Source organism: Monopterus albus, unplaced genomic scaffold (assembly GCF_001952655.1).
Source record: "Monopterus albus unplaced genomic scaffold, M_albus_1.0 scaffold41.1, whole genome shotgun sequence".
NCBI classification, from domain to species: domain Eukaryota; kingdom Metazoa; phylum Chordata; class Actinopteri; order Synbranchiformes; family Synbranchidae; genus Monopterus; species Monopterus albus.
In genome coordinates this window covers 1,899,923-1,914,130 of record NW_018127921.1, presented here as the reverse complement: position 1 = coordinate 1,914,130, position 14,208 = coordinate 1,899,923, and the positions used below count along the sequence as shown (strand labels likewise).

At 41.0% G+C, this 14,208-nt stretch overlaps 1 protein-coding gene across 3 annotated transcripts in view; it reads left to right on the top strand.

Moving 5' to 3' along the window:
* Positions 1-14,208, top strand: part of iqsec3a (IQ motif and Sec7 domain ArfGEF 3a) — a 96,575-nt gene that overhangs the window by 64,312 nt on the left and 18,055 nt on the right. For all 3 annotated transcript variants that reach the window (XM_020599508.1, XM_020599506.1, XM_020599507.1), the window contains 3 exons: positions 193-354; positions 6,383-6,505; positions 9,388-9,554. In XM_020599508.1, the coding sequence (XP_020455164.1) occupies positions 193-354; positions 6,383-6,505; positions 9,388-9,554 (452 nt within the window). The remainder of the gene's footprint in view (positions 1-192; positions 355-6,382; positions 6,506-9,387; positions 9,555-14,208) is intronic.

The window sequence follows — 14,208 nt, the reverse complement described above, 5'->3', positions numbered from 1 at the left end:
TGTAATTTTGCCCTTTGCAGTAGCCCATTATTCCTTTGCCCAGCGGATGGTGCTCTTAGGCCCACCAGTGGGCCACGACCCATTGGTTGAGAATGTCTAATGCAGGGCGTACTGTAATGCTGAAGTCACAGAGCTTTAAAGCACTGCTAGATTTCCCCTCCTTTGACTCATTTTTTCCCCTTTTTGACTCAGAAACCCTGACAAGGGCCTCCAGTTCCTGATCTCACGAGGCTTCATCCCGGACACGCCCATTGGCGTAGCCCACTTTCTGCTACAGAGGAAGGGCCTGAGCCGACAGATGATTGGAGAGTTCCTTGGCAACAGTAAGAAGCCCTTCAACAGAGATGTCCTAGAGTGAGTAGCACACATTATCTCCTGACATTGTTTTAAGATACTGTATTGCTCCTTACAAGGTGATTCTTCTTGGTAATCTCTCCATTGTCTGGGTAATCAGGGTTCAGGGTAAGCCACAGGACTGGATTCTGCAGGGGCTTTATCACAAAGAAAATACTCAGCTTTAATAGTCACAACATGGTGCTTCTAAGTCTTGTGGATATGTGAGCCCAAGCTTGGAGGTAACACAATTTCTGAAATCTAAATGTGAAACCAAAATTATGACCTCACTATCCACTTATGTCAAAGCTTTGCAGACTTTGACATTTCATTATATTAAACCAACTGAAAACAAATCCACAGTGAAGTGTTATGATCCAGCAAATATTCCCTCATCTCAGTCTCCAAATTATAAATCTAGGTTGACTTTATAGAAGAATGAAAGAAGCCAATAAGACAAAAATCTAATAAAAACCTTTCTTGCCATTTTTGCGCCTTAGCTTCTTTTATCATATTAATATTAAAAACACATTTCTTGTTACTGATGTTATTCTATCAGACAAGAAATAAGAAACAAGAAGCAATTTAGATGTCATCTGATAATATGCATATTATTTTTGAGCATTCATAGACCATCTCAGCAGAACAGATTAAAATTTTGCTCATGGTCTTGATATTTTTCCTGTGGCTGTGACTAGTGCCATCTTTGAATTACTAAACCACCACTGCAGACAGAATAATATTCACTGTCTGGAACAGGAGATGTACTGTACTGAGGTGTATGAGATAAAGTGCTATGGGGTTTATGTTTGTTGTATATAAGCATCCCAGGCTTGTGTGTATTTATTGTCTTACAAGGCCAGATAATGGCAAAGCATCAGAAGAACAGCCAACAAGGTGTAGTATTAGTATATAAATAAAGGTCCTTTAAACCCTTAGCATTAGTGTTTGACACAGTTTCTCTACTTCTGCCCTACAGAATGGGATTAACCCCAGAAATATTAGCTCCTACATTTCCCAAGATGCAACCTGGAGACCAGATCTGGCCTTTTAACTATTCTGTGATAGCTCAACATTTAGACCCAAGCATGGGGCAAACTTCAAAACATTGGATCCTACAGCCCCAATAATGTGACTGATATTAATAGTAATAGTTTCACACTTTTCACAGTAGTGCTCCTCATAGTTAGTACACTGACTTTTATGTGGTAAACCTTATTTTATTTTATGTCAAGCCATCAAGCCGAACTTGAAGGTTTTGTAGTATTTGTGTACAGGCATATTTTGTCCACATAATAATTCAAAATCTTAATAATTCACAGAAGCTGCATAAATTTGCCAATAGACATTTTTTTCCAGAACTACACTGCCAGAGATATGAAATGTATGAGGTATTTTTAAATCTTGAGATAAATATTACTCATCCAATAAGAGACTCGCACACACACATGACTGGCCTCAACTTGTAAGCTTCATTCAAGGTCATTAACCTGCTTGCAGTTACTTGCTTCGAAACTGTAGAGGAATTTCTCCCTTTCCCACACAGACATTTCCATCTTTCAACACCTTCCTTACTTTATCTCAGTAGTTGTCTTTTTTATTCCATTACATCCTGCAATTCACCAATTACCTCTAAATTTGCATATCAGCCAAAGGAGGTAGTGCAGAACTTTCTTTGACCCTCCCTTTTGTCTAAGTTATCAAACTGAGAATGCACTTTCATTCGTCGCAAGGTCAGACAAACATGACATAGCACTGTGCCAAGTTGTTGACCTCAGGTCACTCATCTGCTGTTAGGGCTTCAAACTACAAGCAGCACAGGCGACATTAGGCCAAGTACACATTTATTTTTTCCATTTTCCAAAAGTGCTGTCACATAGCAGCACTTGTGGCGGAAGTGATGTTGAAGAGGGACATGACAGCGTGCAGAGTGCAGAGTGCGCGTCACAGCACTTGTGATGAAGTGTAAATCAGCAGGGAGGCTGAAAAGTTTGCGGTCTAATGTGAGAATCATTCACGGTGATTTACTGTACCAAGCCCCGATGTGTGTGTCAGTGTGTGAAAGCATGTGACTTCTGTGTGTGCATGTATAGGAAGGGTGTATCTATATTTGTGTTTGGGTTGAGTTGTTGTTGTTAGCCTTTTGTATGCTTGAATCTTCTTCCTTTCCTTATGGTGCCTCATTCGCTTCACATTTATTCAAGCATAAACAACAATAGTTAAAATGTCTCAAGCCAGTTAAGCCAAATTGCGGTTATAGATTTGGGTTCCAAAAGATGTGGCAATCTGACGGCTTGTTTACTGATAATATAGTGTACTTATTTAGTAGGAAAAATGGGATCTGTTTTCAGTCTGTCATCTACTCATTGGCTGCTCAAAATATGGCTCCATCTGGCCTGCTGTTTCTTCTTGCATGCGTACGTGTCTACCTGCCACCAGAGCTTTGAAAACATAATTTAAGCTATGCTGTAGAGACAGATGTGTCTATTTCCCTGCTACATATGCTATACAGATCAACAAGTGTATGCACGATTACAGTATATGTACATGCGTTTTTATGTCTGAGTGTATATAGGAAAGAAATGGAGGGGAAGGAGAGGACTGATGCACTTTGGCTAGAGAGCATCTCATCTGCTGTTATATAAACAAGGAGAGACAGCTGGGGAGGAATAGAGAGAGGTGGTGTTGCAAGGACATGAATCATGAACCGGCTGATCACAGAGGCTTAACAGTCAAGAGAGCTGGAGAATCAAGTCAGGCTCACTGTCTATATGCATACCTTTCTGAGCACTGTGTTGAAAATGGCCCCAGACAACAATACTCAGTTTAACTTAACTCTCTAAGCTGAGTGTTAGAAGTTACATCATTCAGTACATTGTTGTGTTTGTGATAGAAAAAGATGTATGTGTAAAGTATGTAGGGTGGCAATGTTTATCACCAGACCAAATTTCATCTGGATCTGATTGAGATTCTGGATCTGATAGCCATTTGAAGTTAACACTGAAACCCCCATGTAACTCATATTTTCTGCCATAACTTGGCCTATAATGAAGATAAAATGCTGAAATGTTCAGGTAAGATGCACAACGTAACTGCCTATCTACCCTAAAAGAAGATCTGGATCTGATCCAGATCAAGGATTTTAGCATACATTTTGTGTTCTTCTGGATCTCATTTTTCACAAGGGACCCATCTGCGTGAATGCTGTGCCTTGGTGGAGGTACATGCGCTCTCTGAGTGCTCTTTTTATACTATACTGTGAGTAGAATTTGCTAAACAGTAACAGCTGTAACAGTAGTAGTTAGAGTAATAGTGACCGAAGTAGTGGTATTAAATGTACAGCAATTGTAGTAGCTGTGGTAGTAGTAGTGTACAACCCCAAATAAGAAAAAGTTGGGATGGTATAATCAAAATTAAAACTGAAAATAGTGATTTGTAAATCATCTGTGCCCTATATGACATTGAAAACAATGTAATACAAGTACCTCCTTAACATTTTAAACTTTTTTTGTTCACAGTACCTTATCTTAATGTAGTATGTATGCACGTGCACGTACCTCAGTGTTTCCTATTGTGTACCACTACATTCTATATGGTATTGTTCAAAATAATAGCAGTACAATGTGACTAACCAGAATAATCCAGGTTTTTAGTATATTTTTTATTGCTACATGGCAAACAAGTTACCAGTAGGTGCAGTAGATTCTCAGAAAGCAAACAAGACCCAGCATTCATGATATGCACGCTCTTAAGGCTGTGCAATTGGGCAATTAGTTGAAAGGGGTGTGTTAAAAAAATAGCAGTGTGGCATTCAATCAGTGAGGTCATCAATTTTGTGAAATAACAGGTGTGAATCAGGTGGCCCCTATTTAAGGATGAAGCCAGCACTTGTTGAACATGCATTTGAAAGCCTGAGGAAAATGGGTCGTTCAAGACATTGTTCAGAAGAACAGCGTACTTTGATTAAAAAGTTGATTGGAGAGGGGAAAACCTATAAAGAGGTGCAAAAAATTATAGGCTGTTCAGCTAAAATGATCTCCAATGCCTTAAAATGGAGAGCAAAACCAGAGAGACGTGGAAGAAAACGGAAGACAACCATCAAAATGGATCGAAGAATAACCAGAATGGCAAAGGCCCAGCCAATGATCAGCTCCAGGATGATCAAAGACAGTCTGGAGTTACCTGTAAGTACTGTGACAGTTAGAAGACGTCTGTGTGAAGCTAATCTATTTTCAAGAATCCCCCGCAAAGTCCCTCTGTTAAAAAAAAGGCACGTGCAGAAGAGGTTACAATTTGCCAAAGAACACGTCAACTGGCCTAAAGAGAAATGGAGGAACATTTTGTGGACTGATGAGAGTAAAATTGTTCTTTTTGGGTCCAAGGGCTACAGACAGTTTGTGAGACGACCCCCAAACTCTGAATTCAAGCCACAGTACACAGTGAAGACAGTGAAGCATGGTGGTGCAAGCATCATGATATGGGCATGTTTCTCCTACTATGGTGTTGGGCCTATTTATCGCATACCAGGGATCATGGATCAGTTTGCATATGTCAAAATACTTGAAGAGGTCATGTTGCCTTATGCTGAAGAGGACATGCCCTTGAAATGGTTGTTTCAACAAGACAATGACCCCAAACACACTAGTAAACGAGCAAAGTCTTGGTTCCAAACCAACAAAATTAATGTTATGGAGTGGCCAGCCCAATCCCCGGACCTTAATCCAATCGAGAACTTGTGGGGTGATATCAAAAATGCTGTTTCTGAAGCAAAACCAAGAAATGTAAATGAATTGTGGAATGTTGTTAAAGAATCATGGAGTGTAATAACAGCTGAAAGGTGCCACAAGTTGGTTGACTCCATGCCACACAGATGTGAAGCAGTTATAACAAACTGTGGTCATACAACTAAATATTAGTTTAGTGATTCACAGGATTGCTAAATCCTAGAAACAAAAACGTTTGTACAACATAGTTTTGTGTTTGTACAGTCAACGGCAGACACTGCTATTTTTTTGAACACACCCCTTTCAACTAATTGCCCAATTTCACAGCCTTAAGAGCGTGCATATCATGAATGCTGGGTCTTGTTTGCTTTCTGAGAATCTACTGCACCTACTGGTAACTTGTTTGCCATGTAGCAATAAAAAATATACTAAAAACCTGGATTATTCTGGTTAGTCACATTGTACTGCTATTATTTTGAACAATACTGTATATACTGTATTAAGGCATCATGGGTGTGTGAATGCTGTGTGTGAATTGGTGAATGGTGTATCATCTCCTGTAAAGCACTTTGGCCAGTGCAACACACTGTGGAAAAATGCGCTATATAAATACAGTCCATTTACCATTTACCATTTAAGGCATCATCTCTTTTTTGAACATGCTGTCCAAAACAACCACTAGGCTGCGTAGAACAGATGCAAAGATCAGGTTAGCTTCAACTAGTTGGAGTAAGCCATTTGAATACTGATTTGACTGAGACTAATTTTGTTGTTTGATTATCATTCCACTTTGCACCCAGACAGAACACCTCACTTCAAAGCAAGAACAACTTTACAAATTCCAAACTCATTTCCAAAGTCACCTTTCACTTCCAAACCTCATCTCACCTACAAATTGCCTGCTCTGTATTTATCCCCCCTATGAACTCACTGAACGGGATATTTTGCTTTTTTAAATTAGTCATTAAGCTGGGGTTGTCAGGTAATAGGAAGATTTTCTGCTCGGAAGGGACTGCATGCGTGTGTGTGTTGGCAGCTGTGGCACAGAGAAAATAGCAGGGCCTAGTCTTATCCCTGGTGTCCTTGTGTGGCATTACCTGCTGTAAGCGGGGTGGTGCTGTGACCAGGAAGCAGATGAGTAAGACTTCTGCATCTTTTATCTTGGCTGTCTATCCATAGGATCACCTATCCCACCACTGAAGGGGCAGCCACTGTCATCATGCTGACATAATGCAATGAATTCTGCTGCAGATGAAATATATTCCTTTCTTCCTGTGTCTTCCTTTCTACTCCTCTTGCTCTTTCTGCCTCTCTGTACTCCACAGTTGTGTAGTGGATGAGATGGACTTTTCAGGCATGGAGCTGGATGAAGCACTGAGGAAGTTTCAGGCCCACATTCGTGTCCAGGGAGAAGCTCAGAAGGTTGAACGTCTTATTGAGGCCTTCAGGTATTTATAAAAACAATTAATTGCTGTGGTAATCTTGGTTTATCTAGCTGTACTTCCATATATATGGTATGGTTTCTTATGGGATTCAAATGACTGTTAAAAGTGTAATGAATGGACTAAAAACTCTGTCAGCTCCTGCATAAGCCACAAACATTAGCATTTTGAGTGAACTAGCTTATAGTAAGCAGCCCCACTTTACTTCCAGGGCCAAAGGCATTTTATTCAACATTATTTTGTGAGTTTAAACATTATGTTAGTGGTTATTTTCTGATTAACAAATTTGGGGAAGTTTACAGTACAGCAATCCTAGCCAAATTTGTGTGACAGCGTTACCTTTGCCAAACACAATTAGAAGCCTGGATTTGTTTACCTGTTTAAAATCAAGCACCAAATGTATCAAAAATTATTAAAAACCACAGTGCATGATGAGGGTGCTGTGCGAGAATGAAATGAACATGGGAAGAGTCACTTGCCAGTAACAAACAAGCAAGAATCAGGGATGTGACCGTGTGTGACAAATTTGCAGATATTCATAAACATTGTTGTGTTGAGAAAACAGATGCTAGAAAGCACCAGAATACTGCAAGTTATGCAAAATAACCCTCATTTGTCTTAATGGTGTGCCATTTACTTTCTACTGCAATGTGACTCTGGGTGTGTTGATATTTGTGTGGGTGAAAAGTAAAATGAATTACTGTCACTCAAGAATTACCTCTAGGCCAAAAATGTCTTGTTGTTTTTGAGATGCACTTCCCAGGTTTTTTGATCATGAAACATGCCTACCTCAAGTTCTGAATGCAAATATGAACTTATTGTTTGCATTAGATATGAGCTCAGGCTCCTGTTTCTTTTCCAGGAGTACTGTACAGCTATGTTGGACAAAAACAGAATATGAAAATATACTAGTGTGACAACACTGATAGCCATTCATGCTGAAGGGCACACATGCACACATATAGTAACATCTGCTATATCCAAGGACTACTGGAGAAGTCATACACTTATAATAGGTTAACACAAATAACCATGAATTGTTTCTAATACCCATTTGAGCTAAATAGTTGAGTCACACTGCCTCACGCCAGTAAATACACACTGTTGTTTTATTCTTTCCTTTCTGCTTGGCTATAATAAAATGTTGACATTGCATCTGAATGGTCGGGGCAGCAAGTAATTTCAGGCCAGAATTTGCGACAGGGAGACAATTTGCGGTGCAGCTGTGGCACTGTGTGTTAATGCTAACTGTTTACCCTAACGCCTCTGGAGTAACCACCACCTGTCACAGTTGTCGAGTTGCCCAATGAAAAGAGAAACACCAGCATTGTCATAGTCAGTGGGCCGAAAGGTTGGCACTGGTAATGTTTGGGCGTCAGGCTGGCTCTGCGTGTTATCAGGAGCGAGAGAGGGGAGGGAGGTGAAGAGACACGAACTGGGAAAGCAACGGAGGAAGGGGAGAAAAAGAGGGAGGAAGGTTTATAAATAACCAGCGTTGTGTAACTGCCATTGCCTCTCTGTGCCCAGCTCCCCTGCCGCTGGGCTTTGATATGCTTCCAAACACACACACACAGAAAGACAGAAATCTCTAAGTGAAGGGGATTTGAAGCAGCAATGAAAAAGAGTGAGGGGAGAAAGTGAACAGCAGCCAGCAGCCTCCATATCTGCTGCGTCAGTATACTAATGAACAAGCAAATATGAGTCAACTCCCAGTGCTGCAGATAGATGTAGTTTATATTTTCATGTCTGCATTTCAGTGTAGTATCTAGATATCCTTATTTACTCATCCTGGATCCACATACAGGCACTGTGGTTTGTGCACTTGCTCTATATATGATTGTTAATATAAATGAAGATCATGCAACTTGCAAAATAATGACATAAATGAAGATCATGCAACTTGCAAAAAAATGACTGATGAGTTATAGCATCTTTAGCGATCTGTAACAAACGCATAACGGGTTTGAAAAACGGCAGCAATTGGCAAATTCAAAGACTGCCAAATCCATCTATCATGTGTCTTTTTACCATCTCTTTGTTGTTTTTTGGTTAGTCATTTTTTCCACATCTTTCTGTGAAGAGTAAGAGCACACTCAAGACAGAAAGCAGGATAAATTTTGTTTTTTTGCCGACTGCATTGCGCTGCATTAGGATTTGCACACAAGGGTATAATTACTGGTTGCTGTCAAATTTTCAGACACCGAGATGTGAAGCATCAGAGTCCTTATATTTCTCTGGCACAATAACAACCTGAATACTATAAATGCAGCAACCAGGCACATAAATGTTAGAGAATGTTTAACTATGGCTAATGACTTAGCAGACTTTTTCAGCATTTTGAGTAGTCTGTGCAGGATTGAACTTTTGAGATTATTTGGTAAGGAAAACAATTAGAAGCTGATGACAAATCACAGGGGGTAAAGACTGGCTTTTTGCACCCACAGTCACTTAACTTTCTATGTAATCCACCACCCTGTAGACATCCAATCCAGTGGGACAAATGTGTTCAAACAGAGAGACTGCGCTTCAGAAGGGCTGAGGTTCGCTGCTGCTAAGGGGCATCCAAGTGCATCACATGAAGCAACAAGCACAGATAAAGCCATAACTCATATTTTGAGGCTCTCGTGCTCAGCTTGTGTCAAGGCATTTATGAGCACTTTGTGTGTTGAAGGATGCTTTTAGTCCTCTTAACTGTACTCATTTATTCTTCTAACATCCTACTGTCCCTCTGGCATGACCCATCTATAACCATTCATCCCTCTACTTCAACTTTACCCTCCTTTATTCTTTTTCTTCACACACTGTCCCATCTTTAATACCATTTTCAGTATTTCTCTTTCTCCTAGCATTTTAACCCTGGTCTTTTTCTACCTCCTTTACACCAACAGCCAGAGGTATTGCATGTGCAACCCTGATGTGGTGCAGCAATTTCACAACCCAGACACTATCTTCATCTTGGCCTTTGCCATCATTCTGCTCAACACCGACATGTACAGTCCCAACATCAAGCCAGACCGCAAGATGTTACTGGAGGACTTCATACGCAATCTACGAGGTAAGGGTTGCTTGTGTGTGTAGAGGAACATTAAGGGAGTTACAGTAAAGTGATACTGATGACTAGACAAAATCAACAATCAAGTAAGTAGGTCATGTTCTCAGGTTATGTGCAAGTGTGTTACCTGAGAAAACCGAGATGTGAAGCATCAGAGTCCTTATATTTCTCTGGCACAATAACAACCTGAATACTATAAATGCAGCAACCAGGCACATAAATGTTAGAGAATGTTTAACTATGGCTAATGACTTAGCAGACTTTTTCAGCATTTTGAGTAGTCTGTGCAGGATTGAACTTTTGAGATTATTTGGTAAGGAAAACAATTAGAAGCTGATGACAAATCACAGGGGGTAAAGACTGGCTTTTTGCACCCACAGTCACTTAACTTTCTATGTAATCCACCACCCTGTAGACATCCAATCCAGTGGGACAAATGTGTTCAAACAGAGAGACTGCGCTTCAGAAGGGCTGAGGTTCGCTGCTGCTAAGGGGCATCCAAGTGCATCACATGAAGCAACAAGCACAGATAAAGCCATAACTCATATTTTGAGGCTCTCGTGCTCAGCTTGTGTCGAGGCATTTATGAGCACTTTGTGTGTTGAAGGATGCTTTTAGTCCTCTTAACTGTACTCATTTATTCTTCTAACATCCTACTGTCCCTCTGGCATGACCCATCTATAACCATTCATCCCTCTACTTCAACTTTACCCTCCTTTATTCTTTTTCTTCACACACTGTCCCATCTTTAATACCATTTTCAGTATTTCTCTTTCTCCTAGCATTTTAACCCTGGTCTTTTTCTACCTCCTTTACACCAACAGCCAGAGGTATTGCATGTGCAACCCTGATGTGGTGCAGCAATTTCACAACCCAGACACTATCTTCATCTTGGCCTTTGCCATCATTCTGCTCAACACCGACATGTACAGTCCCAACATCAAGCCAGACCGCAAGATGTTACTGGAGGACTTCATACGCAATCTACGAGGTAAGGGTTGCTTGTGTGTGTAGAGGAACATTAAGGGAGTTACAGTAAAGTGATATTGATGACTAGACAGAATCAACAAACAAGTAAGTAGGTCATGTTCAAGTGTGTTACCTGAGAAGGTCCTTCTTTAGCTGGATTGTTCACTTATTATGTTGGTTGGCGAGTCAATAATGCCAAGCTTATGCACATAAAAAGTTGACTCAGCAAGCTTCCCTCCCAGGGAAGTGTCGGTACCAGCTCCAAAGATGCTGTTCTGACACTGGCATCTGGACCTCAATGCCAGGGACAAGTTAAAAGAATTTCCTTTACTGTCAGTCTAGAAAAAAGGTGATAATGATAGGAGGAACAAAAAGTAGACAGCAAAGTGTTTTAAAATGACTTAGGGTCTATACAGACAAATGGACATTCCCAGTGAACTTTCTATTTCTGCTGCTGTGATAAATCCTCAGAAGCAGTGCTTTGAGCGAAATGCTAACATACTCAGGGTGACAATGCTTACACGTTCACCGTCTTAGTTTAGCGTGTTGGCATGATAACAGTCATTCATTTTGATTGTTGAATATTAAAGTCTGTATCAAACGTATCGTAATCCAATAGCTGTTATATTTCAGTCTAGACCAGAGTGGGTGACCAAGTTATACTACCATCCATAGAACCATGGCACTTGCATTGCTAACACTATGCTAAACATATGATCCGCCCCCTCACTGATGGGCGCTGAATTATTACAATGTATTAAACCACCAAAAACTAGATTAAATCCCCACAGACAGGCAGGAAACTGAAAGCTACAAGAATCATCCCCTAATTATAATATATGGCTTAAATTCACTAATAGCAAACTGACTGTACAGAGGTGCAGGTCCAACAGAGCAGAGTAATTTCTTCCCAATTTTACTACAATGTAGATGAGATAATATACAGAGTGATAAGGAATCAATAACATGCAATAATTCTCCAAGCATTTTTGATAAGGAATCAATAACATGCAATAATCCTCCAAACATGTTTTTCCCTTTCCTCCTAAATGCTATTGCTACTGGTCACTGGAAGCAAGTCTACAGTGTGGATCTGCATTCAATCAAACCTCCCTGCATACATTTAGGGGATAAAGATAAAGTTATATTTCTATCCCTGCATGCCATGCTTTACACATTCAAAGCGACACTGGTGGAAAACGCCTGTAATTCTCCCACATGCAGATGGATGCTGACTGACCAAGCACTGGGGAAGAGACAGGAGCATCATATTTTTATGCTCACTCTGTGCAGTCAATCAGGGAACACCAAGGTCAATGCAGAACAACTTTAATAGATTCATCCAGAGTGTTCCTCACAATTAAATTAAGTCTATTTGTCTTCTGTTCAGTTTGCTGTTTTCTCTGTCTCTCTATCCATTCTCTTATGCCATCTGTTTATTCATCTGCCTTTCCTTTTGTTTCTCTCTCACACATGGACAGAAGAGTTCAGCCAGCTAACTGGCAGAGGTGAAATGCAATTATGCACCAGAAACCAAAAGTAATGAAGAATCACAGAGCCTTCATTATCTCAATTAAAACTGACTGTCAGTGTCAATGCTATTCCACAATGGGACGATATAATAGACACCAGATTCCACCATGAATTAATCCAATATGCCAGCTGACTGAAAATGAAATTTGAACTGTCTTAGCAGCTGGACCTTTGTTGTTGAGAGGATGGGGGTGGCATGGTGGGGCAGTGGGTAGTGCTGCTGCCTCACAGCATGGAGGTTCTGGGTCTGAGCCCCAGCCACCCTGCTGCCTTTCTGTGTGGAGTTTGCATGTTCTCCCTGTGCCTATATGGGTTCTATCCAGGTACTTTGGCTTTCTCCCACAGTTTAGGCTGATTGGTGACTATAAACTGCTCCCAGGAGTGAGTGTGGCTGTCTGTCTCTAAGAGTCAGCCCTGTGATAGACTGGCGACCTGTCCGGGGTGTACTGCCTCTCACCCAGTGACAGCTGGGATTGGCTCCAGCCCCCCTGACCTTCTTCAGGATAAGTGGTATAGGCAATGGATGGATGGAGAGGATGTCCTCAGATTTGCACACCTTTTTAAGTCCTCATGGAAGGCTAGCATTCATCAGTATGCTTTCTGACAGGTCAACTTTAAACTCAGTGAGAAAGAAGCCAGGAAGAGAAGCTTGGCTCTGGCTAACGGGGAAAACAAAACTAAGAGTCTAAAGCTGTGCTAGAACCTCTGTGAAGGTGTACTTGGGCACAGCAATGTTTTGAGTGATGTTACATGCTAATGTCAACATGTTAGAGTTGTTAAGCAGGTACAATGTTAACATATATACCACTGTAGTTTAGCTTTTGCTAATTAGTACTAAGCACAAAGTAAAGCTTAACTGGCAAACCATTGCATAAAAAGTTAAGGAATCCATCCATCCATTATCTATACCACTTATCCTGAACAGGGCAGTTAGGGTTATTTCAATTCAATGCAAGATCTTACCAAATTTAATGGCAATCCATCCCATAGTTGTAGAGACAAACTAAACAAGTCATTAAGATGTTAGTACAAAATTTCATGTCACATCCAATAGTTGTTGAGCTATTTCAGTCTGGGTCAAAGCAACCATGCACTGAACTATGCTGCTAGAATGGCTAAAAGTATAGCAGTAAAGTCATGAGGGCTGTAAGAAATGTGAGGGAACCATCATTCAGACATTTAAGGGGAAAAAACTTGTTAAACCTTGTTAATGTGACTTTATTAGGACCATCACCGCATAATGTACAGTAATGTCTCAGCAGTGTCCCAGGGTGCCTCAGTGACACCACCATTAGGTAGGTACTTTATTGATCCCTCAATGGGGAAATTTCAGTGTTTCAGCAGCAATGGAGAACAAACAACATAACACCATGAGAACAAGCATGACACACACATCCTGATAAATAAATTCCAAGTACTCTAAAATAGACAGAATCAAGTATTTGAATAATCAAGAACAGAATTTACATATGTACACATTAACCATGCTTTTTAACCCAGGATTTGAGTATTGCACCTCAGTTGACTATTACATGGTCCCTCATACTTTCACCTAACCTATCCCTGCAGTGATGTATTGTACAGTCTGATTGCTGTGGGGAGGAACGACCTAAGAAGGAGCGGTAACGTTCCTTCTTACACTGGGGATGTAACAGTCTTGTGCTAAAGGAACTGTTCAGAGCCTCTACTGTGTGGTCAATAACCATCTCTTTAGTCTTACTGGTGTTCAGGACCAGTCGATTTTCCTCACACCACTTCACAAAGTCATTAACAACCCCCCTGTATCCCCCAGATACACATCCAACAATGGCGGTGTCATCAGAGAACTTTTGTAGGTGACAGCAGTGGGAGTTGTACTTGAAGTGTTACGTGGGGAGGGTAAACAGAAAGGGGGAAAGCACCGTTCCCTGGAGCACCCCAATGCTGCAGACCACCACGTCCAACATCAGAAAGGGGGAAAGCACCGTCCCCTGGTGCGCCCACATGCTGCAGACCACCACGTCCGACACACAGTCACGCAGCCTGACAAACTGAGGTCTGTTTGTGAGGTAGTTAATGATCCATGTAGACGGGTGTTGGTCCACACCTGCCCTGTCCAACTTCCCCCTCAGCAGTGACGGCTGGATTGTGTTGAAAGCACTGGAGAAGTCAAAGA